The sequence below is a fragment of the Sinocyclocheilus rhinocerous genome, unplaced genomic scaffold (assembly GCF_001515625.1).
Source record: "Sinocyclocheilus rhinocerous isolate Xijiao unplaced genomic scaffold, SAMN03320098_v1.1 scaffold86, whole genome shotgun sequence".
Classification (NCBI taxonomy): Eukaryota; Metazoa; Chordata; class Actinopteri; order Cypriniformes; family Cyprinidae; genus Sinocyclocheilus; species Sinocyclocheilus rhinocerous.
The window spans coordinates 114,807-137,601 of NW_015650012.1; the positions used below are offsets into that span (position 1 = coordinate 114,807).

Below are 22,795 nucleotides of genomic sequence, written 5' to 3' on the forward strand. Positions count from 1 at the left end.
CCAGAGCGTCTTAAAGAGACAGCATCCATGTCGCACATATCACACATTAACATAATTTCAAGAATACTAAAACTAATAAAGTGTATTTACAAGAAGAATTTAAGAGGCAGAAATTAAGAAACAGAAAAAGAACTTAAGAACGCCGAATAATATGGTTACCATGGTAACTATAGTTTCCGATAAACTACCATCGTTACTAACCGTTACAATAAAACTGTGGTATCTTGGCATATTGACATTAAATTATTACAATCACACATTGTTTGAAGGAGATACCATATTAAAGATGGTTTTACCATAGCATCTATAACTGTAGTATGGTAATTTAGTTTGTATGCAGCTTTAAACATTTGTTAACGTAAATCTAAAAATCAAATCTAAAAATATTTTAATATTTTCTGAAATTTAGACAAAAAAAAACTGTTTTATTAATATGAAAAGCTGGCCTATATTGACTGCCACAGTCACATTGGTGATGCATTTGTGAAATATTCATAATGTCTCTATTATAAAATGTTCATTTATTGAAAGCAGAATAATACATAAGTTGATATAAAATTTGGGAAAGAAATCAAATATTCAGGATTGGGAGGTTTCATCCTAAATTATGTGGCTATAGCCCTGGTTGATCTGAGGGCTACTTTATGATTTTTTAAATTTATTAACTATATTTAATGATAAAAAGTGGGGGCAGAGGGTTAAGAGAGAGCAAGAATGCAAAAATGTAGTGCAAATAGAATATATAAAGAAAAGTCCTGCATGGCAAAAAAAAATAAAATAAATAATAATAATAAAAAATGACAGCAAATGTGAAAATAGCAATGATAACGACACAAACATAAAAGAAAACACCACTGCAGTCCTTATTAAAATGATCACAAAGCAAAAGCACTATATAGTTTCTAGTTTTTCTGACAATTTGGATGAAACCAGTGTTCCACATACAGCTCATTTTATTGCTGTACATTTAATTACAGTTCATGACTGATGTCAACCTCCATTTCATATTGAGATCACAATTTTGGTCAGGTGTGAATTACTCCTTCACTCACACATGCATACTCAACTTAATGTAAACATGCACTCAGTAATTCAAGTAGCCTACAGTCTCTCAGGTCCATATTCTGTACGCTCTATTTTATATCCCAATCAACACGCAAACACATTCTGTCTCCCTCTTTCTCAGTGAGTGTAGAGCGAGGCGGTGAACACAATGTCTCTGCGTATGGCCAGCGAGGCTCTTTCCATCTTGCTGCCCAGGACAGAGTCACCCACAATGCGCGCAGCCTGTCTCACTTCCTTCAGGACCTCGTCCAGCCTCTGGATACAGCGTACGATCGTCCCCTCCTGCACATCCGTCAGCTGGGCAATCTCAGCAAACGGCTACCAAACACAAAAACACACCAGCATTATTGGGAGCTATGGAGAAATATGATTTTCTCTCTCCAAATAGGAATATAGGTTATCAGTTTATTTTGATCAGACATTATCACTGCATTACAAGAATATAAATATTTGTGCAAAGTGATATTATTAGCTAGAGAAGCTACATTTAATATATATAGCAAATGTATACACACACACAGATAGATAGCTAGATAGATGGATAGATAGATAGCTGGCTAGATGGCTAGATAGATAGATAGATAGACAGATAGATAGATATTTTAATTTTCTGAAGAAATTTGAATGAATCGAAGTTTCATAATTAGGTCTTCATTAAAGGATAAATCAATTTGTCTCTTTGATATTATTATATAAAAAATATAATATCACTTGAACTAACTGAGCACCATAGATAGCTAGATAGATGGATAGATGGATAGATAGATAGCTGGCTAGATGGCTAGATAGATAGATAGACAGATAGATAGATATTTAAATTTTCTGAAGAAATTTGAATGAATCGAAGTTTCATAATTAGGTCTTCATTAAAGGATAAATCAATTTGTCTCTTTGATATTATTATATAAAAAATATAATATCACTTGAACTAAATGAGCACCAAATTAAGGCCACTGTGACGGTTGGATCATTTGTTTTAAGGTCAGTGCTCACCATGCCTCTTGCCCAGCAGTACACAACCTCAGTCAGGCCGAACTTGAACTGGGCCACAAAGTCTTCAGCAGTCTGAGCTATCCCACAATCCATCTGCAGCTCACCAATACGCTGTGCCACACTGAGTACTTGATTGATGCCCTATGAAAGCAAGAGAATGGGAGAAAAATGATTTATACTTATATATCATACATATAAATTCTATGTATAAATTATAAAAAGGTTGGGGTCAGTAATTTTTAAAAATAAATTAATACTTTTGTTCAGCATGAGCACATTTAATGGATCAAAAGTGACAGTAAAGACATATCTAATGTTACAAAAGCATTCTATTTCAAATAAATGCTCTTCTTTTGAGCTTTCTATTCATCAGAAAATCCTGAAAAAAAAATAATGTAACCCGGTTTCCACAAACATATGAAGAATTAATAATAATCAGAAATGTTTCTCGAGCAACAAATCAGCATATTAGAATGATTTCTGAAGGATCATGTGACAATAGCCCCTTTCACACAGCAATACCAGTAAATTGCAATAAAATTACCGGAACGACTTTACCGGTAAATACAAAAATGCGCTGTTCACACGGGCAATGACATTCCGTCTTTTTACCGGTAAAGCAGCACCATTCACAAATCCGTTTTAAAATACCGGTAAATTCTGTGACATCATTAACCAGAAAGGACCTCTAAACGGCTGCGCCTCCCGGTGTTGTGTTTGTAAACATGGAGAGGAAAACATGGTTAGAGTTTTTATTGATGTTTTAATTTTTGTGTCAAACGTTCACATTCATGTAGCTGCTTTTGGCCCAGAGACATCGTATTAGACGACTTCAGACATTTCTTTGACTTGCGTCATCTGCGTCAGAATGTTATGATTGGCTCAGAGTAGACGTCTTAAGTCAGCACGTTCTGAACTCGTACGTGCTCATACATGCTCAATCATGTGCTGCTTTCACACAGAGCGCATCACCGGTAATTTACTGGTAATGTTACAAATTCTCATACCGGTAAATTGCTGGAACAAATTTACCGGTATTTTTTGAAAAGGTCCTATTCACACACGATCTCTTAACAGTAATTTACCATTAAAGACTGTATGTGTGAAAGGGGCTACTGAAGACTGGAGTAACGATGCTGAAAATTCAGCTTTGCATCACAGGAATAAATTACATTTTTAAATATATTCAAATAGAAAAGTTATTTTAAATTGTAATAATATTTCACAATATTACATTTTTTACCATATTTTTGATCAAATAAATGCAGCCTTCTTTCAAATACATTAGCAAAATCTTACTGACCCTTACTGATATACACTGTACAAACATAGGTACATAAAGAGCTATGGAAAAATTAAGAAACCACTTGAAAATTCTCAGTTTCTCTGCATTTATGATTTATAGTTACGTGTCTGAATAAAACATAATTTTTGTTTTATTCTGTAAACTACTGATGACATTTCTTCTAAAATTTTAAATAAAAATGTTGTCATTTTAAGCATTTTTTTGACAATTGGTCAAAATAACAAAAAAGATGCCATGTCTTCAGACATGTTTTTATTCATTTTTAGACAACACAATACCAATGTTTTAACTTCAGAAGAGTTAAGAAATCTATATTTGGTGGAATAACCCTGATTTTCAATCACAACAAATGAAAACATTTGTTATTTTGACCAAAAAACTCTTTTTCCATAGCTGTATTTGCACTGTATAATATCTTAATTATTTACTCAGCATTTAATGTTTTATCTTCAATTAGAGTTGTTATATGTGACAAATAGTGATTCATTCAATTGAGTGTAAGGCCTAAACATATAGTTTTATATATTAGTCATATAGTGAGATCTCTTAGTACAGCACTGCCTCAGTTTCTTTTGTCCTGCGCACTACACTCGTCTCCATCTGCTGTCTAAGTGCTTACACAACTAGAGCAAGGCAGGCAAGGTAGTCATGCAGTCAAACTGCAGCTACATTACCTGTACAACCTCACCTCGCAGCGTTTGAACAGCAAGGGCTTTTTCACATTGGCCTACGAGCCTCTGTGAACTATATAAACTCTTGTGTGCTTCTCAGTCTAGTGTCATGACTTATTCACGGTCCCTTTAAAGCAATTCCATGTTTCTGGGCCATTCGACAACACACACCGACATGTTCGCGTGCGACTACATCCTTTGCTAAAGGCATAAAGCAAAGCATCCAGGCTGCATCCACTACATTCTTAAGCACATCTCTTGGGTGTTTGAGCTCAGAGAGACGTATAAATTCACATCCATCCATAACCATGACGACAAGAGTATCTGTTGCTTTATATTCTAATGGCTGTGGGCTCGAAAAAAATGCTTGATGCTTTTCAGATGGGTATAATGTATTAGCATGTATAATTCATAGGATTTCCACAGCTTTTAATCTCCAGCATCAACAAGTATGGGATGCTGGGAATCGCAAGTATTTCCAGGTTTTCCTTGGCTGCGGGAATGCGGTTGTGAGAATGTGGCGAGCACTGCTTTACCTCCTGTAGCGTGTTGGTGATGTGCGGGTCTATCTGGGTGTTTTGTGTGAAGACGAGGCAGGACAGCAGGGCGGCGCTCTCCTCAGGGGCGAGAGGACTCAGTGTGTTCTCAAACAGGAGTTCAGTCAGTAGCAGCTCATGACTGCTGATCTGACACGCCACACGACCCTTCAGCTGAACCGCCCCAGTGCTGTCCACATACTGCAGCGCTTCCAGCACCTGCCAATATAGCACTATACTGTTAGCACTGACTTTGGTTAAAACATTTGCAAACATTTATTGGTGATTTTTAACACCAGGTGAACAAAGAATGGTAAAAAATGTTAATGATTGATGCACAAAATATCAGCGACTGTATCAGTATTGGCCAATATTAACATTTCAAATTATTAATTCTGGTCTGATTAAGATTATTGGAAGCAGATACTTGTTGGTCTTCTTTTTCCATAATTAGAGCAGTTTACACTTTTCTGTCCCAGGTTTCTAAGGCACTACACTGTTATCTATTTTTTCTATTGTGCATGCAATAATGGTTTAATGTCAAATTTCACTTGAAACTTAAAGCAGTTGTTCACCCAAAAATGAAAATTTGCTGAAAATTTACTCACCCTCAGGTCATCAAAGATGTAGATGAATTTGTTTCTTCATCAGAACAGATTTGGAGAAATGTAGCATTACATCACTTGCTCATCAATGGATCCTCTGTAGTGAATGGGTGCCGTCAGAATGAGAGTCCAAACAGCTGATAAAAACATCACAATAATCCACAAGTAATCCACACCACTCCAGTCCATCAGTTAATATCTTAAATGCTGTGTGTTTGTAAGAAACAAATGCATCAAGATGTTTTAACCGTTGCTTCTGGTCAAAATATAAGCCTATAATCCATAATAATACTTCCACAAGTGAAAAAGTCCATCTGTTGTTCTCTCACATCAAAATCCACTAACACATTTGACTTTATTTTAGTCAGTTTTTAAGTTAAAATTCACAAGATGTTAATTGATGGACTGGAGTGGTGTGGATTACTTGTGATGCTTTTATCAGTTGTTTGGACTCTAATTCTGACGGCACCCATTCACTGCAGAGGATCCATTGGTGAGCAAATGATGTAATGCTACACTTCTCCAACTCCTTTCTGATTAAGGAAACAAACTCGTCTACATCTTGGATGACCTGAGGATGAGTAAATTGTCAACAAATTTTCATTTTTGGGTTTTTAAGGAATAGTTTGGCCAAAAATCCCATTGAAAATTCTGTTGTTTATTTACTCATCTTCTTTTATTCACATATAAACATTGATCAAAGCACATATATAGAGCACAACATTATATGTGAATAAAAGCCTAAATTAAATAAAGCATGGAAATTTAGTCATTAATTACTTGTGTGAATTATACACTACCTGCTAATATATATATACTGTGTATATATATATATATATATATATGTGTGTACAAAACTCTTGTTGTTCATGACTGCATATCAAAGAACATATTACTGTGCTATTGTCTATACCATGGATATTCACCAGAATGAGTAGATGGACTGACCTTGATTCTCTGATGGTACTCAGGCAGCAGTGTCAATGACTGATCAGACACCAGGAACAGAAGCTTGTCAAGCTCTTCCTGTACACTCATCCTCTCCTGCACATGTGCAAACTGAGCAAGATATTCACACACAGAGAGAGAATATGGAAATGACAGTGAGAGAGAGCGAGTTTATCACTCTACTCCATCAGCGCACTGCAGAAGGTGAAGGCTGGAAGTGATTACTGAGAGCTAATGAGACACATCCTTATTCCGCCCTGCCACTGTCACACTAAATAAATCAGAGTCTGTGCACTTGGGAGAGTTACTGTACCAAATTACTAAATATGGATGAGAAAATACAGCAGAAGATACATTTAGATTAGAAATTATTTTTTCCCTTTTGTCTGCACAGTGGATTTGGACATGACCTAAAACAGCAGGAAAAACACTATCAATCAAAAGTTTGGGGTCGGCAAAGAAGTCTCTTACTTACTCTACAGTAAAAACAGTAATATTGTGAAATATTATTACAATTTAAATAAGCTGTTTTCTGTTTGACAGGGTATCTGCAGGCTTTATGAAGGTAAATTTAAGACTTTTTAGAACCAAGTAAAGAAACTTTAAGGAATAAACTGAATGGAACACAATATGTCAATACGGTCTCTATGTAAATGTAAATGTCTTGTATTAGCAGTGCTTCAAAGTATAAAAATACAACAAACTTTTACTGTACCTTCTGTTCACACTGACAAAAAGTGATGCTCTTCATGTATTTTTGTCTTGTTTTCCAGTGCAAATATCTACAGATTCTTAAATCAAGATACATTTTTCATGTTTTGTTTTATGAGAAATTGATCCAAATGAAGTAAGTTTATGATTACAACAAGAACAAATACCTGGCAAAATGCTCAGAAAAATCTGTTTAATTCAAAGGGGAAACATGTCGAAAATGTTTTTTTATGGGTTTGCTGCTTAATATTTTTGCGGAAATGTGATTCTTTTTTTTTCAGGATTTTATTTATTTATTTATTTATTTGATGAATAGAAAGTTCAAAAGAACAGCATTTATCTAAAATATAAATCTCTTGTAACATTATAAATGTCACTTTTGATCCATTTAATGCATACTTGCTGAATAAATGTATTCATTTCTTTCAAAAAACAATCGTACGGACCCCAGACTTTTGAACGGTAGTGTATGAATGTGACACATGAGTATAACACACAGACCTGTTCAGTGAAGGTGGGTGAGTGGATACAGTGGAAGTCTTTCAGACAGTCCTGTAACACTCGGTGCCTCATCACTCCCTCCACCACATCCACACCCTTCAGGTGCAGGTCATTCACAGGGTCCAGGGTCGTAATACCATTTGGATTGGCCTCAGCCAATCGCAGGAGCTCCTGAGTTGCTGTAGAAATAGCCTGACCTGGTGGATCAAGTCTAGGAAGGGAAGTTTATTTATTATCATTGCCACAGTTCAACAAATGTAAATTCACTCACAGCTTAGATGAGCACATACAGACCTGAAGCGTGGCTGCTGTCTTTTATTATAGTTGTCGATGATTCTCTCTGGAATGACCTTGAGGGTTTTGGTTGTGATGGCAGAGATGTCCTGCAACTTCAGTTTCTGCACCGTGTGACTGCAGGGTCCTACACACACACAGTCACACTGTAAATGACACTTTAACAACAAAAGAAGCTGTAAAAGTAGTTGTGACGTTCATGACGTCACTCTCCTACCTTGGTGATTTACGGTGTGGGCAGGTAAGGTTTTGGGGTGGATGCGATGCTGTGTGTGTATGTGTATGTGTTTGCTCACCCTCTGGAATAAACAGTGTAGTGCTGTAGATGGGATGGAAGGCTTTATTAGACAGATCATCACCCGCCGCCTCCTCGTTACCCGTCTCACAGATAATGAGAGCGGTGAACGTGCGATTTACTGCATCGTTGGACACCTGTGGGAGGAGATGAGAGGAAAGAGAGAGAGAGGAAAACAAATAGAGGAGATTGAGGTAAGCTGTGCAACTTTCTTCTCTGGGAAATACACTACTGTTCAAAAGTTTGAAAGAAAGTAATACTTTTAATAAACAAGGATGCATTAAATCGATCAAAAGGGACAGTAAAGACACTTATAATGTTACAAAATATTTTATCTCAAATAAATTCAGTGTGTTTGAACTTTATATTTATCAGAGAATCCTGAAAAAATGTATCATGGTTTCCAGAAAAATATTAATCAGCACAACTGTTTTCAACATTGATAATAATCAGAAATGTTTCTTGAGCAGCAAATCAGCATATTAGAAATGATTTCTGAAGGATCATGTGACACTGAAGACTGGAGTAATGATGCTGAAAATTCAGCTTTGATCACAGGAATAAACAGCATTTTAACATATATTAAAATGTAAAATATATTAATATATTTAAATACATTAAAATATTGTAATAATATTTTACAATATTACTGTTTTTAATCACATAAATGCAGCTTTGTTGAACATAACGCACTTCTTTCAAAAACATAAAAAATCGTAAAAAAAAATACTCCTAATTATATTTCAGATTGTCTGCTATACACTCAAATTAGAAGAAAACATCTATATATAGCCATAGAAATATGACTTTCAATTTTTTTTCTTTAAAAAAAAATCTTATCTTTTATCTTTAAATAAAAAAAATATCTTACCCCACTTTCCCAAATGAATGCATGATATTGTCATTGGTCATTGCTGCAGATGTGTGTTCATGGTTAGAGAAGGAGAAGTTGACAGTAAAATGTGTTCATTATTCAGGCACACACCTGTAGAATGACTCCCAGGGCGTTGTGATGCTGGCCGTTGTTCACTATTACCACCCTCCCCACAGACAGAGATTTCAGTCCATTCATTGACTCCAGTACAGCTCGCTGCCACACACACACACACACATAGAGTGTGATTATTTTAAATATAGAATACAATTTATATATGTATGTTTGTATGTATGTATGTATGTGTATATATATATATATATATATATATATATATATACATATATACATACTGTACCTGTATGCATTTTAAATATTATATAGAAATAATAATTGGTCTGGTGGTTTTGAAAGCACTTGATGGCTCTGATTGCTCTTATTTTTATTAAATTAATAAATTAACTAATAAAAAATACAAAATAAAATACAAATAAAAAATATTGTTTTAAAATAAACTAGCTAAATATTATCACCTGTTATAATAACAACAAATAACTGTAAATTCTAAGAATTTAAATCATATCAGTGTTATTTTAGTATCACTGAAATACAACAATTTTTAATAACATTTTTAATTAGTTTATATTTTTATATTTTCGTTTATTATATTTGTATATTTCATATATTTCATTTTTTGTAGTATGTTTTTTTTTTGTGAATTTTAAAATATGTGTATATGGCTTTTAGTTTTAGTTATTTTATTACATCAAACTGAACAAAATTAAAATGAGAAATGTTGCCTTAGCAACTAGTTGAAATAAGTTTTTTTTTTAATATATTTAATTTGATTTCAGTTAACGTAAATTTTTTTGAAGTAACAACTTTTTTATGGTTTTAGTTTTAGTTCACTATAATAGCCCTGAATGAAATTTAAATCAAGATAATTCTTTTTTTTTTTTAATTCAATTAATGCAATTCTGTCATTTAATCCGAACCCAACTGTCCAAGGTTTTTCTTAGCTGGTTTATAAATGCATATAATCGCCCAAATGCTGTGAATCCAGTGTTTGAGCTCTGTGATAGCGTACACTGTGCTCATATAAATGTGTGTGTGTTTGTGTGCACCTGCAGGGTCTCTGTGGTGATGCGCAGCTCTGTGATGGTGTGGTAATATGACAGTAAATCAGATAACTGCCCCTCCGTGTCCAGCGGAGGGAGAGAGGAGAGTGTGTTTCTCAGCTCACTTATTCTCTTCTCATGAGCCTGAGCAACACAAAGACAGAAAATGACTTGGCTAACCGAAAGAGTTTCATAACATTTCATCATATATTTCATATTTCCGCCTTTTGTACGACTGAATTACCGAGGCAGTTACTGGGGCATGCAGACCCCACAGACATTCCAACGTCACCCAAGGGCTGCTGGGAAATTAGGTCGTTTACCTGCGTGTCCCTGTGGTTCTCAGAAAAGCTCCTCCTCATCATGTCGGTGACCCTCAGGGCCTCCACACGCAGCAGATTCAGGATCATGGTGTAGGTCAGTCTGAACTGAGAATGCAGCACTGTCGGCTTCCCCTGACACAGAGAAAAAATGCCACACTTTAACACCATCTCTCTGTGCTCTTGTATCAATTTAATTTATATCACCCATTAGCATTGATTCATTCATTGACTGCCAATATTTGAGCTACTTCTAAGACTATGGCGTACAGACAAATAAAACAACAAACTGGCTTCAAACCATGACAAATAATAGCATGAGGACACAATGTAAGGATGTTGTGTATCATGACGCTTTGTGCTCATCCAGTGTAATTAAAGTGGGGAAATGGAGCTGACATACAGCGGAGGTCCAATCACACAGCGGCCCTTGACAACACACTGTGCGTTATTACAGCATCAGCTGCTGTTGCCATGACGTCCATGACATGGAGCTGATCAGCACAGACTACTGGGCCATCTGAGAAAAACCACATCTCGCATGGACTGGGTCAAACTCATCAGCAGCTCAAATGCATGGAAAATCAAATGTTTCATGCTCTTTGTCATTTTATTTTTTATTTTTTCAAAACAGCATGGAAATTACTTGGAAAAATAACTATATCATTACATTTTCTGAGGATCTGCCTCTGCAAAACTCACTGCCCTGATGCTAGGGTGTTGCGATAGCAAACACGTCAGAATATCTTGAACATGTTAGTGAGCTGTTTTTTTATTGATCCAATTCAAATGATATTCTGGTCTCTCAAAATTAATCACTTTCCTCTTCAATATAAGTCTATGGAATTTATTTGCCTAATTTATTATCTTCCAGGTGAAAAACAAAGCAAAAAAATTAAGCTAAACCTAATATTAAAACTATTAAAAATTATTTTTGGAAGTGAAATTGAGCTAAAATAAAATATAAATATTAGATGCAATAGTTAAACAAACAAAAAAAGTTAAAGTTTAGGTTGAATTACTAGAATTTCTAAAACTAAAACTGAAATGAATTAAAACCATGTAGAAATGTATATATTTAGAAAAAAACTAAAACAAAAAGCAATAAAAATGAAACAAAATTAATTATGAAAAACAAAGCAAAAAAATTAAGCTAAACCTAATATTAAAACTATTAAAAATTATTTTTGGAAGTGAAATTGAGCTCAAATAAAATATAAATATTAGATGCAATAGTTAAACAAACAAAAAAAGTTAAACAAAGTTTAGGTTGAATTACTAGAATTTCTAAAACTAAAACTGAAATGAATTAAAACCATGTAGAAATGTATATATTTAGAAAAAAACAAAAACAAAAAGCAATAAAAATGAAACAAAATTACTAAAACTTAAATTTAAATTAAAAGGGAAAATAAAAGCTATTCAAAATATTAACAAATAATATAATAGTATATAAAAAACGAATATTTTACAATAAGGTTCCATTTGTTAACTATACTTAATACATTAACTAACAATGAGCAATACATTTGTTACAGTATTTATTAATCTTTGTTAATGTTAGTTAATTAAAAAAAAGCTGTTCATTGTTAGTCCATTTTAGCTCAGGTCCATTAAAAAACATTAATAGATACAACTTTTCATTTTAATAATGTATTAGTAAATGTTGAAATCAACTTAAACTAAGATTAAAAAACGCTTTAGAAGTATTTTTCATTGTTAGTTTATGTTAACTAATGTGGCTAACTAATGTTAACAAATGGAACCTTGTTGTAAAGTGTTACAAAGTCTGGGGTCCGTTACAAAAAACACTACAAATCAGCTTTCATGTTGATGCTGGTATGTGTAATGTGGAGACTAGCAAAATGACAGCAGCACTAGTGAATGCTGGTGAGTTCTGTGCTGGAATGGCACTGAAACAGGGACAGGGGTTAATTGACTGAATAGCTGTGATGTAAAACACTGAGAGGTTAAAACAGCTCCGGCACGCTGGACGCTCTAATGAAGAGGAGCTCATTCACCCACACTCCATCCACAAGAGGAGGACAGAGGTGCACTCACAGGCTGCATGACTCTAAAAAAAGACCAGCGTCACTTGTATTTGGCACCAGATTGAACAATCAGGCAGTGATTTACAAAGACGAGATGGGATATCTCTTCTCAGATCATAGTAAAGCCTGGATTAGGAGGAGATTGCTGCAGTAATGGCCTTAAAAATGGAGGACTTTACCAGCTACGAACAAAATAACTTTCCTATCATGCACCAGCGGAGAGAGCTGTAGGTGTTTAACACAGACTGACCAGCATCATGGCGTGGAGGTCTCCCATATCATGAACTCCCGCCTTACAGAGGATGATAACAGTCCCTGTAGCATCCAAACCTCTTCTGCCCGCACGGCCCGCCATCTGAATGTACTCACCTACACACACATAGTTTAGCATCAGTTGTGTAATCTTTTAAACAAAAACATTCTATACATTTACATTTAATCTCACTTCGAAAATGTCACACACTCACACACAAAGATCGTGATTAATCGCATCCAAAATAAATGTTTTTGTTTACATAATATATGTGTGTGTGTACTGTTTATATTTATTATGTATATATAAATGCACAAAAATACAGTATATATTTTGAAAATATTTACATGTATTTACATGTGGGTCAAAGACAAAAAAGGGTTTAAGCATAAAAACAATAAGTGTAATACTGCTTTAAATTGTTGTTGTTTTTCCCAAAAAATTTAAAAAGTTTTCTGCTTAATTTAATAGCAATTTTGTTTTTGTTTTTCCGAGCAAAAAAAAAAAAAATCATAAATTTTTCCCTGATTTACAGAAGAGACCCACTAAAATGTCATTCAGTGTAACAATCCTGTCAGGTGTGTACTGTGTATATTTATTATGCATATATAAATACACAAAAATACAGTATATATTTTGAAAATATTTACATGTATATATTTACATTCAGATCATTTATATTATATATAAATATATTTAAAATATAAACATAAATATATACATGCATGTGTGTGTATTTATATATGCATAATAAATATACACAGTACACACACACATATATTATGTAAACAAAAACGTTTATTTTGGATGCGATTAATCGTGATTTATTATTATTATTATTATTATTATTATTATTGTAAAATATACTTTGCTTAAAGAAAAATAAGCAGTTTTTTTACCATTTGAGGCCATTAAGATTTTTTGGCATTGCAACGCTATTTCAATGACAATTAAGAATCCAATTATCTGTGAATCTTTTTTTTTTTAGATTAAAATAATCATGTAATTTATCATATATCATATAATTTAATACAACAAATACTACCATGACAGTATCATTTAAAAGTTTGGAGCGAGTATGCATTAAATTGATTAAAGTGCCAGTAAATACATTTCTAATGTTACAAAATATTTATATTTCAAATAAATGCTGTTCTTTTGAACTTTCTGTTCTTCAGCGAATCCTGAAAATATTTATCACGGTTTGCACAAAAATATTAAGCAGCGCAACTGTTTTCAGCATTGAGAGTAATAAGAAATGCTTATTGAGCAAAAAGAAAAAAAGTCATCACCAGAAAAATTACTTTTTAAAATACATTAAAATAGAAAACAACTGTAAGAATATTTCACAGTATTACTGTTCTTACTGTATTTTTGATCAAAAAAAAAAAAAAAACATGAATAAATTTTACAGAACGTTTGAATGGTAGTATGTACTTAGAATTATCTTTCACAATTAAATAATATATCTTTTTTAATTACAGTAATAAGAATGGTATTTTTTTTTTACATTACAGTAGGTTACTGAGAGGTAGTTTAATTGTGTTTAATTGTCATGAAAATAACTTGAAAAATGTTTCCAAAATGGGCATCAATTTCTTAAAATTTTCATTCAAGTAAAATGTATAACTGTCTTAAAATTAAAATTAAAAATAACAATTTATAATTTTTCTATATTTTGATTTTGGGGGTGAAACATGACCCAGACACATTTTTTTATATATATTGTCACATCTACCCAAATGTTTTATGAATATCTATTTTGTGTACTTTTGGCAATATGCAAAATGTCTTTGATGCAATGGCTAAAACAGGGCCATCTACACTCAAATCTGTGCTAACTGTGTGCTATACTCTCTCCCTCTTCCCTTTTTTCATACACACTATTATTAGAAGAAAAATAGATTTGAGCAAACTCAAGCATCTCTCTCTCTCACACACACACACACACACACACACACACATCAAAGGCCTCCTGCTGTGTCTCACTGCAGTCCGGTCACATGTGCACAAACATCTGCACTACTCCAGCATAATTAATCTGCTCATTCATTAGAGACGGCTAATGCATCAAACACCTGCCCATCAGTGGCGTCTGTCTGCCTGTAGCGTCTCCGCCAACAAGTATCTGACAGCTTCTTATAATGTCTATTTGTATGATCATTTAATTTGTATAATAATTGTAAACAGTTATCATTTTAAATGAGAATACCTGCAACAGGTGTGCTTAAGAGACGTAAGTCAGTATATGTTTGGACAAAACAGGCATTTTGTTGTTTGTAATGTAAGACAGCAAAGGAGCTGTGTTTTTACCGGGCAGCAGGTTTCTGAAGCCTGTGCCGTCATGTTTGCGGATGCTGTCGAACACGACGGTTCTGGCAGGCATGTTCACACCCATGGCAAACGTCTCTGTAGCAAACAGCACCTGAAAGAGAAAAGTCACCAACTCTTTTGCTTTTCTCTAATCAAATACAGCGATAAATTTAGCTTTTCTATATTCAAATAAAGCTTGTATAAAACAAGTCCATAAAACAAACCTTTACTAAACCTCTGGAGAAGAGCATCTCAATAATCTCCTTCAGGATTGGCAGGATGCCGCTGTGGTGAACACCAATCCCTCTCTTCAGCAAATCACGCATCAACAGGATCTGTGGTGACAAAATTAATTTTTCTGTGGATTTTTCAAATACATTTTAAAATATATTCACATAGAAAACAGCCATTTCACAATATTACTGATTTTACTGTATTTTTGGTCAAATAAACACAGCCTTGGTGAGCATAAGAGACTTCTGGTAACACTTTACTTGAAGCTGTTATGTATGATGCATTATAAAGGTATTCATAATGTACAATGCAATGCATTATATCTGTAACAAAAGTTAAAATGCATTATAATATTTGCAGATCCCTTGTTACATCTGAAATTGGTCATTTATCAAGTGTTTTAATGCATTGTACATTCTAAATATGTAACTATGAATCAATAGGTGTTATAATTTATTATAAGAATTATTCATAGAATCATAAGATGCATTACTAGGCATAATTTATGCATTAAAATACTTTTATAATGCATTATATATAAAGGCTTTAAGTAAAGTGTTACCAGACTTCTTTCAAAAAAATCTTATCGACCCCAAACCTACATAGTAGTGTATACTTTGAATTTGTCTTTCAAAAAATTTAATAATACATCTTCTTTTATTGCATTACAGTAGTAATTAGTGGGTTTTTTACATTACAGCAGGTTACTGAGAGTTTAACTGTATTTAACTGTCAGTAACATACTGTAATGTAAAAAAACCTAATTATTTACTACTGTGATGCAAAAAAGATGATGTATTATTTTGTATAATTTTGAAAGAAAGAAAGTATACACTAAATAAGTTAGGACAGTGCAAAACATCTTAATGTTCCTAAAATAGGCTTCAAGTAAAATGTAATTTTTTACTTTTTCTTTTGTTTGATTTCAGGGTGGAACATGACCCAGACATAAATTTTTTTAATATCTTAGAATTTTTTTTTTTTTAATAAGTGTTGATTTAATTTCAGCATTTCTGCTTGTTATCATTAAATTGAGTTATGTATAATTTATCAGCATTATATTGGGTATAAGCCACCTTGTTTTTCCAGATATCTGAATTAGCCAATGAAAACTCTTGTTCTACTGCTACACTGGACCCAAATCTCATGTACCTGTGGTAACTGCCGATCGCCTCCTCTCAGTCTGGTCAGGCTCTTCTGCAGGAAGGAGTGGATCTCGCTTTTCTCTATGGAGCTGGTGAGGTCCAGAGAGGTCAAAGAGCGGGCATTTTCATCACAGCGTGTCCGGGAGAAGGTGAATGCCACCACTGGAGTCTGCTGCCTCTGAGACAGATAGCTCAGCAGCGTCTGCCACACGGCTCGATCCTAACAGAGAACGGGGAGGATGAAGGAAACACCATAAAAAAAACACTGTAGTTGCAGGAAATAGAGATCATTTGTTTAAAAGGAAATGACGAGAGCTTCAGACACTGACTTGACTGGCTGTTGTGTTGTGCTGTGACACGTTCTTTGTGCCGAAAGACTGTGCATGTTTACTAGTGCGTTCCTTCTTGGCTTCTACTGCGGCATAGTAGCTGAAAAACAAAACACTTGTTTCAATTGATGAATTTACAAAAGCCCTTTGCTATACTTGTGTAAAACTTTGTTTGAAGTCTATCTATAATGTTAGTCTAAATACGTTATTCAAAGATTTTGTCTTTTTTGAGGTTAAAAAGTCATCATATAGATTTATACACCATTTTCAACCCTCTTTCTGACTTTTATTTTACTAAAACACATCTGAGTTGAAATTTTATCTTAATTGCAGCAGATATAGTCCATTTACAATGTAGAAAACTATCAAGCAACCAGATGGACACTGCAAACACATTATAATATTAAATGATTTATTATTATTTTTCATCCACATTCCAAGTTTACTGTCTCTATTTTACGCTCTCTTTATTTATTTTCTATTTAAAATAAATGCTGTTCTTTTGAAATTTCTATTTATCAAAGTATCATGAAAACAAAAATGTATCACAGTTTCCCCAAAATATGAAGCAGCACAACTGTTTTCAACATTGATAATAATAATAAATGTTTCTTGATCAGCAAATCAGCATATCAGAATGATTTCTGAAGGAAGGAGTGACACTGAAGACTGGAGTAATGATGCAGAAAATTCAGCTTTGCATCACAGGAATAAATTACATTTTAACACACATTCAAATAGAAAACAGTTATTTTAAATTATAATAATATTTCGCAATATTACTTTTTATTGAATTTTTGATCAAATAAATGCAGCCTTGTTGAGCATAAGAGACTTCAATGAATCTTCAATAAATCTGAAATGCATTCTTGTTTTGAAATGCAATCTTGTTTGGTGTGACAACGCACCCTTTAGTGAGGAAGTTTCCAGAGGGGTCCAGCAACAGGAAGAGCTCTTTCTGAGTCTTGGTGCTGTTGCCGGTGTAGAGATAGTGCTCTAGAGGAACAGGCCTCTTAATTGTGCTGATCACATAGATGGGCCACTTCTTGATACGCCTGAGGACAGAGAAAGCACAGTAAAACTGTGTGAGCCACACAATCTACATAGAGCAGGATAAAATGGCTTTAATAATACACATACCCAATCCATTCACTGAACTCCACTGCATTTGGCACTGTAGCACTCAGTAGGATGATGCTAACATGCTCTGGCAACATGATAAGCACTTCCTCCCACACCACTCCCCTCTGAGAAACAACAAAATCATATGAGATCTGAATGCAATAAAGACAAAAGCATAACTGAATTAGATTTTTGAACTGAATTCATCACCTCTGCATCATTGATATAGTGAACCTCATCAAAAATTACCCATTCCAGATCTCGAATGACCTCGGACCCATTATAGAGCATAGATCTGTTAGGAGGAAGACATACTGATTTACAAAGACTGTAAAAAAAAAATCATGCACGTGACTAACTATGAATTATAAGTAACTGACATGAAGGCCTGCTATTGGATAATCACCTCAAGATCTCAGTGGTCATGATGAGACACGAGGCTTCAGGGCTCAGTTGGACATCTCCAGTCAACAGTCCCACGTCACCGAATGTGGCCTTGAAGTCCCGGAACTTCTGATTGGACAAGGCCTTGATGGGGGATGTGTAAATGGTCCTGTCAAGAGGAACAGTGATATTGGCATGAGCCATTCATCTACTGTTACAGTAAGACAAGATATGTTTACTTATTTAGCACATTTCATACACAATGGGAATTAAAGTGCTTTATTTACAAGTACTTTTAACGTGGTTTAAAAAAAAAAACCAACTCTGCAAATAATTTTTTTTTTCAAATACCTACTATTTAAAAGTTTGTAGGTATGATTTGAAATTTTTTTTATTCAGCAAGCATGTATTTTATTTTATTTTTAAAGTGACAGCAACGCAGTTATTTTTCTATCACTGATATACTATTATATTTTTTGTTGCTAGTTTGAATTTAATATTTTTTTTAATTTATTTTCATACTTTTTGTTTTCACTTTAATTTTAGTTAAAGTTTTAGTAATTTGCTGTTTTTTTTTTTTGTTTAAAATGTTTTCATATAGCTTTTATTAATTAGTATTAGTAGTTGTAGTTACTTTAATACTTCAAGATAAACTAAAGTCAAACTATGAGAAATGCTACCAGGGCAACTAGCTGAAATAAAATAATAAAATAATAAATCATTTTTGTTTTAGTTTGGTTAACCTTTTTTTTTTTTTCAAGTAACAATTTTTTTTATGGTTTTAGTTTTAGTTCAACTATATAAAAAAAAAAACCTGCAGTAAGACATTAATAATGTTAAATAAATGTTATTTTCACGGTTTCCACAAACATATTAAGCAGCACAACTTCATCATTGATAATAATAAGAAATGTTTCTTGAGCAGCAGATCAGCATATTAGAATGATTTCTGAAGGATCATGTGACACTGAAGACTGGAGGAACAATGCTGAAAATTCAGCTTTGATCACAGCAATAAATTACATTTTAACATATATTCAAATAGAAATCAGCTCTTTTGAATTGTAATAATATTTCACAATATTACAGTTTTTACAGTATTTTTGATCAAATAAATGCATCCTTGGTTAACGTAAAAGACTTCCGTTAACCAATCCCAACTGATCCCAATCTTTTGAACGGTAGTGTATTAAAAAGTAAAGACCTGGTCATGTGTTTCTGGGAAAGTGCAATTGCGTATTCAGCCACCACGGTCTTGCCGGCTGAGGTGTGAGCCGCGACAAAGACGGAGTCATGAGCTTCAAGTCGGAGAATAGCCTGCTTCTGAAACACGTCCAGCTCGAAGGGATACTGAGACGGGGCAGGAATAAAGAAAAAAAACAAACAACCCTTTATTATAGCAAACTAACAAAAACCATGTGCATAACAGCAGCTTTGCTATTAAACCAAATGATGAACAAATAGTGAGTTCTGACCTTGAAGGCTGGATCAGGGATACGCTTGTAGAAGTCGTCACAGGGTGAGGTGATGTCCACAGGAACAGCCCATTTTTTATTGTCTCCCTTGTCTTCTTGCTGAGGTTTCTTCTTTTGTTCAGTCAGACTTACTGTGTTCGCTGAAGGCTGAGAAGGAGAGTTGCCTGAATCCTGAAGAGTACATTTGTTTAAGAAGAACATAACGTCAAAACAAATACAGAAATGTCAGGTAATCAAATGCATAAGATTTCTGTCTAAAAGTTATACACACTTTAATTCCCAGGTCCTCCAGGCTGTTAGTTCTGGGAAGTTTAACGGTCTCCTCTTTTTGGGAGACTCCCTCTTTCTCCTCTGGCAGAGCATCGATGACATCATCAAAGGTCGACAGTAGTGACAACAGGTTCAACTCACTCTTCGTGGTTTTGGCTTCTAAAGGCATTAAAGAGAATGAAAAATCCATTTCAAAAATGAAAAATCTGTCATCATTTACTCATCCTCATGTCGCTCCAAACCTGTATGATTTTCTTTCTTCAGCAGAACATAAAATAAATTATTTAGAAAAGTCTAAGTGTGTTTTTTGTCCATAAGTCAATGGGCACCAACATTCTTTAAAATATCTTCTTGTGTGTTCTGCTGAAGAAAGTAAGTCATACATGTTTGGAACGACATGAGGGTGAGAAAACTATGACAGATTTTTTTATTTTTTGGATAATAATGCACAACCTAAAGAGGGATGATGACAAGTTATACATGCAGAGAGCAATACTGAAATCAGACCTTTGTCACTGAACTCCATACCAGCCTTCAGCCCAGGAGGAACCGTCAACAAATCTAAGTCAAGAAACAAACTGTCACGGTTTCTTTTTATCTCCCACACACTCACAAATGATTGCTAACTGACAAAACGAAACAGACCACTAACCTTCCTCAAAGTCAATGTCTTCTTCCAGCTCTGACTTTTTCTTAATCTGCTCTAACGTCAGTTCTTCCATTCCAGCTGTACGAGGACAGAAGAGTTTAAAAACTGGATCATTTTTAAACACAATTATGAGAAGTTGATCTAAATATGAACTACTGAACCTGGCAGAAATGGATAGTTTGTGTTACTCCCTCTCAGACTCTCTGACGGAGGTCCAGGCTGTCTTTGTAACGAGAGAGAATTTTTGGCAGACAATCCTGTGTCCTCTAATAACACCTGACATAAAGAAAAAACAATGTTATATACATTATAAAAATTACATTATATTATAAAGAACATTTACTGTGGTTTCCTTGCACACAGTAAAAAAATGAATTTTAATTTAAAGATGAAGAGCATCATTTAGGCAACACTATTGGCAGAAACTGAACCAAAAAAATAATGATTGTTTCCAAAGTAAGTAAACATTTATTTATATAGCACCTTTCACAACAAAGTTACAAAGTGCTTTACAATAAAAAGATCAGTACAGTAACAAAATGCAAAAATTACCATCAAAATTAAGAAAAAGTCATACGATAAAAATGAGTCTTAAGAAGAGACTTAAAAGAGGATACAGTAGGACCCTGCCTAATATCCCCAGGCAGGGCGTTCCATAGTTTAGGCGCACAGATAGCAAAAGCGCGGTCACCTTTGGTAACAAGTCGAGATTTTGGAACCATTAATAGGGCCCTACTGGAGGATCTCAAGCAGCGATCAGGCTCATAAGGAATTAATAAATCACAAATATAGGCAGGAGCCTGACCCTTCAAGGCCTTAAAAACAAGCAACAAAATCTTAAAATCAATTCTAAAACTCACAGGCAACCAGTGAAGAGCAGTAAGAATCGGTGTAATGTGGTCACTTTTCTTAGTACGTGTTAAAAGCCTTGCAGCAGCATTTTGAATCAGCTGCAATCTTTGGAGATTTCTCTTGCTAATACCAGAATAAAGTGCATTACAATAATCAAGTCTGGAAGAAATAAAAGCATGAATGACCTTTTCCAAATCTGCCAAAGAAAGGAATGACTTTATCTTCGTTAGTTGCCTCAGTTGCGCAAAACAAGACTGCACCACTTTAGTCGCCTGAACATCAAAGGACAGTTCTGAGTCAAAAACTACACCTAAGTTGTGAGCCTCTTTTTTGATTAACGAAAATGATTTTAATAGCTTTGGTTTTAGGTAACAATAACAATACTAAATCTATCTTTGAAGATTAAAATGGAATACGAAAACAAACTTTAAGATCGGCAAACAGAACGCAGTAAATGTTTTCCAGCGTTACCTCAGTGAAGTCCAGCAGCATACCGGTGGTGGGATCTCTGACCACAGACAGACCCGAGTGCAGTGGAGACAGTGAGCAGTGCAGGAGAGAGTCCACCTCTTTGTTGCGCTTACTTATCCTAAAGGACAAATTTGTAATTGACAAAACTGAGTAAAGATAGGATAGGCCCATCTATTGCAAAGACAATCACTATCTTCTGAATGTGTCTCATTTCATACTTAAGGAACTTGTGGAAGGCATCATCTACACCGTGTACCGGGAGCCAAGCAGGGTCTCGCAGAAAACGCTTTTCTACCTCTGTTTTTAGATCTAGACAAGTAGGAGGGAGCCCATGGGGAAGCTGAAAAAGAAAAAGATTCAAGAATATAAATACAAAATTAGCATACACAAATGAATACCATTATTGTTTTAGTATTATTAAAAGACTAACTGTGCTGTGTGGAGGCAGGGGTCTGTTTTTGGGCAGTGGGTGTGTGATGAGCTCAAGTCTCCCCGAGCAGCCCATCTCCAGCAGAGACAGGGGCAAATCATCAGGACCCACTGGGGGCAAATCTACACGCAGAAGAAAACAGCAGTTCATCAGTACCACTGCAACTACAGGCCAGAAAGCTCATGAAACCCACTGGATCATTCATGTGAGATGTAGCTGAGCTGGCTGTCATAGGAGCGATTTACGACACAAAGCAGCTAAATCCTCAACTGGCTGCTGATGATATTATTATACCACACCAGGTAAGCACGCAGATTACACATTGCGAATAAAAAATACTGCTATTTTTTTTCATACCTGTTTTGTCCATGTCACTCTGCAGTTCTCCAGTATCAGTAAAGTTTCAGTCCTGCAGGAAGCTGCGCAGAACTAAAGGGACGGAAGGTTTTTATTAGTATTTTTGTTTACTACTATACAACATAATGGTCTGTGTGTGACCTAAAATAGATGTACGTTTTAATGTACTTTAAATACACCGTAAAACAAAAAAGAATAACTGTGGGCAAACTATTTAGTTTGA

The 22,795-nt window shown here is 34.5% G+C and overlaps 1 protein-coding gene across 1 annotated transcript; it reads right to left on the reverse strand.

The window, feature by feature from the left end:
- Nucleotides 1-654: 654 nt before the first annotated feature.
- Nucleotides 655-22,792, reverse strand: LOC107711323 (helicase SKI2W-like). Its single transcript, XM_016516295.1, has 29 exons — nt 22,573-22,792; nt 22,216-22,337; nt 22,004-22,125; nt 21,786-21,903; nt 20,624-20,738; nt 20,466-20,540; nt 20,321-20,374; nt 19,815-19,972; nt 19,544-19,714; nt 19,273-19,418; nt 18,091-18,237; nt 17,895-17,979; nt 17,703-17,809; nt 17,471-17,617; nt 16,563-16,662; nt 16,241-16,453; nt 15,079-15,189; nt 14,855-14,966; nt 12,539-12,657; nt 10,241-10,372; nt 9,924-10,061; nt 8,911-9,015; nt 7,927-8,062; nt 7,631-7,757; nt 7,337-7,547; nt 6,125-6,235; nt 4,572-4,790; nt 2,059-2,199; nt 655-1,383 (listed from the first exon to the last, which is right to left on the reverse strand). Exons 1-29 carry the CDS (start codon nt 22,583-22,585, stop codon nt 1,183-1,185), a joined length of 3,756 nt encoding a protein of 1,251 aa, XP_016371781.1. The 5' UTR covers nt 22,586-22,792; the 3' UTR covers nt 655-1,182.
- Nucleotides 22,793-22,795: the final 3 nt, after the last annotated feature.

Coding starts and splice junctions, on each gene's coding strand:
- LOC107711323 (XM_016516295.1), bottom strand. Junction 20,541..20,623: donor AAACTATCCATTTCTGCCAG/GTTCAGTAGTTC, acceptor GTCCTCGTACAG/CTGGAATGGAAGAACTGACG. Junction 17,810..17,894: donor ACTATATCAATGATGCAGAG/GTGATGAATTCA, acceptor GTTGTTTCTCAG/AGGGGAGTGGTGTGGGAGGA.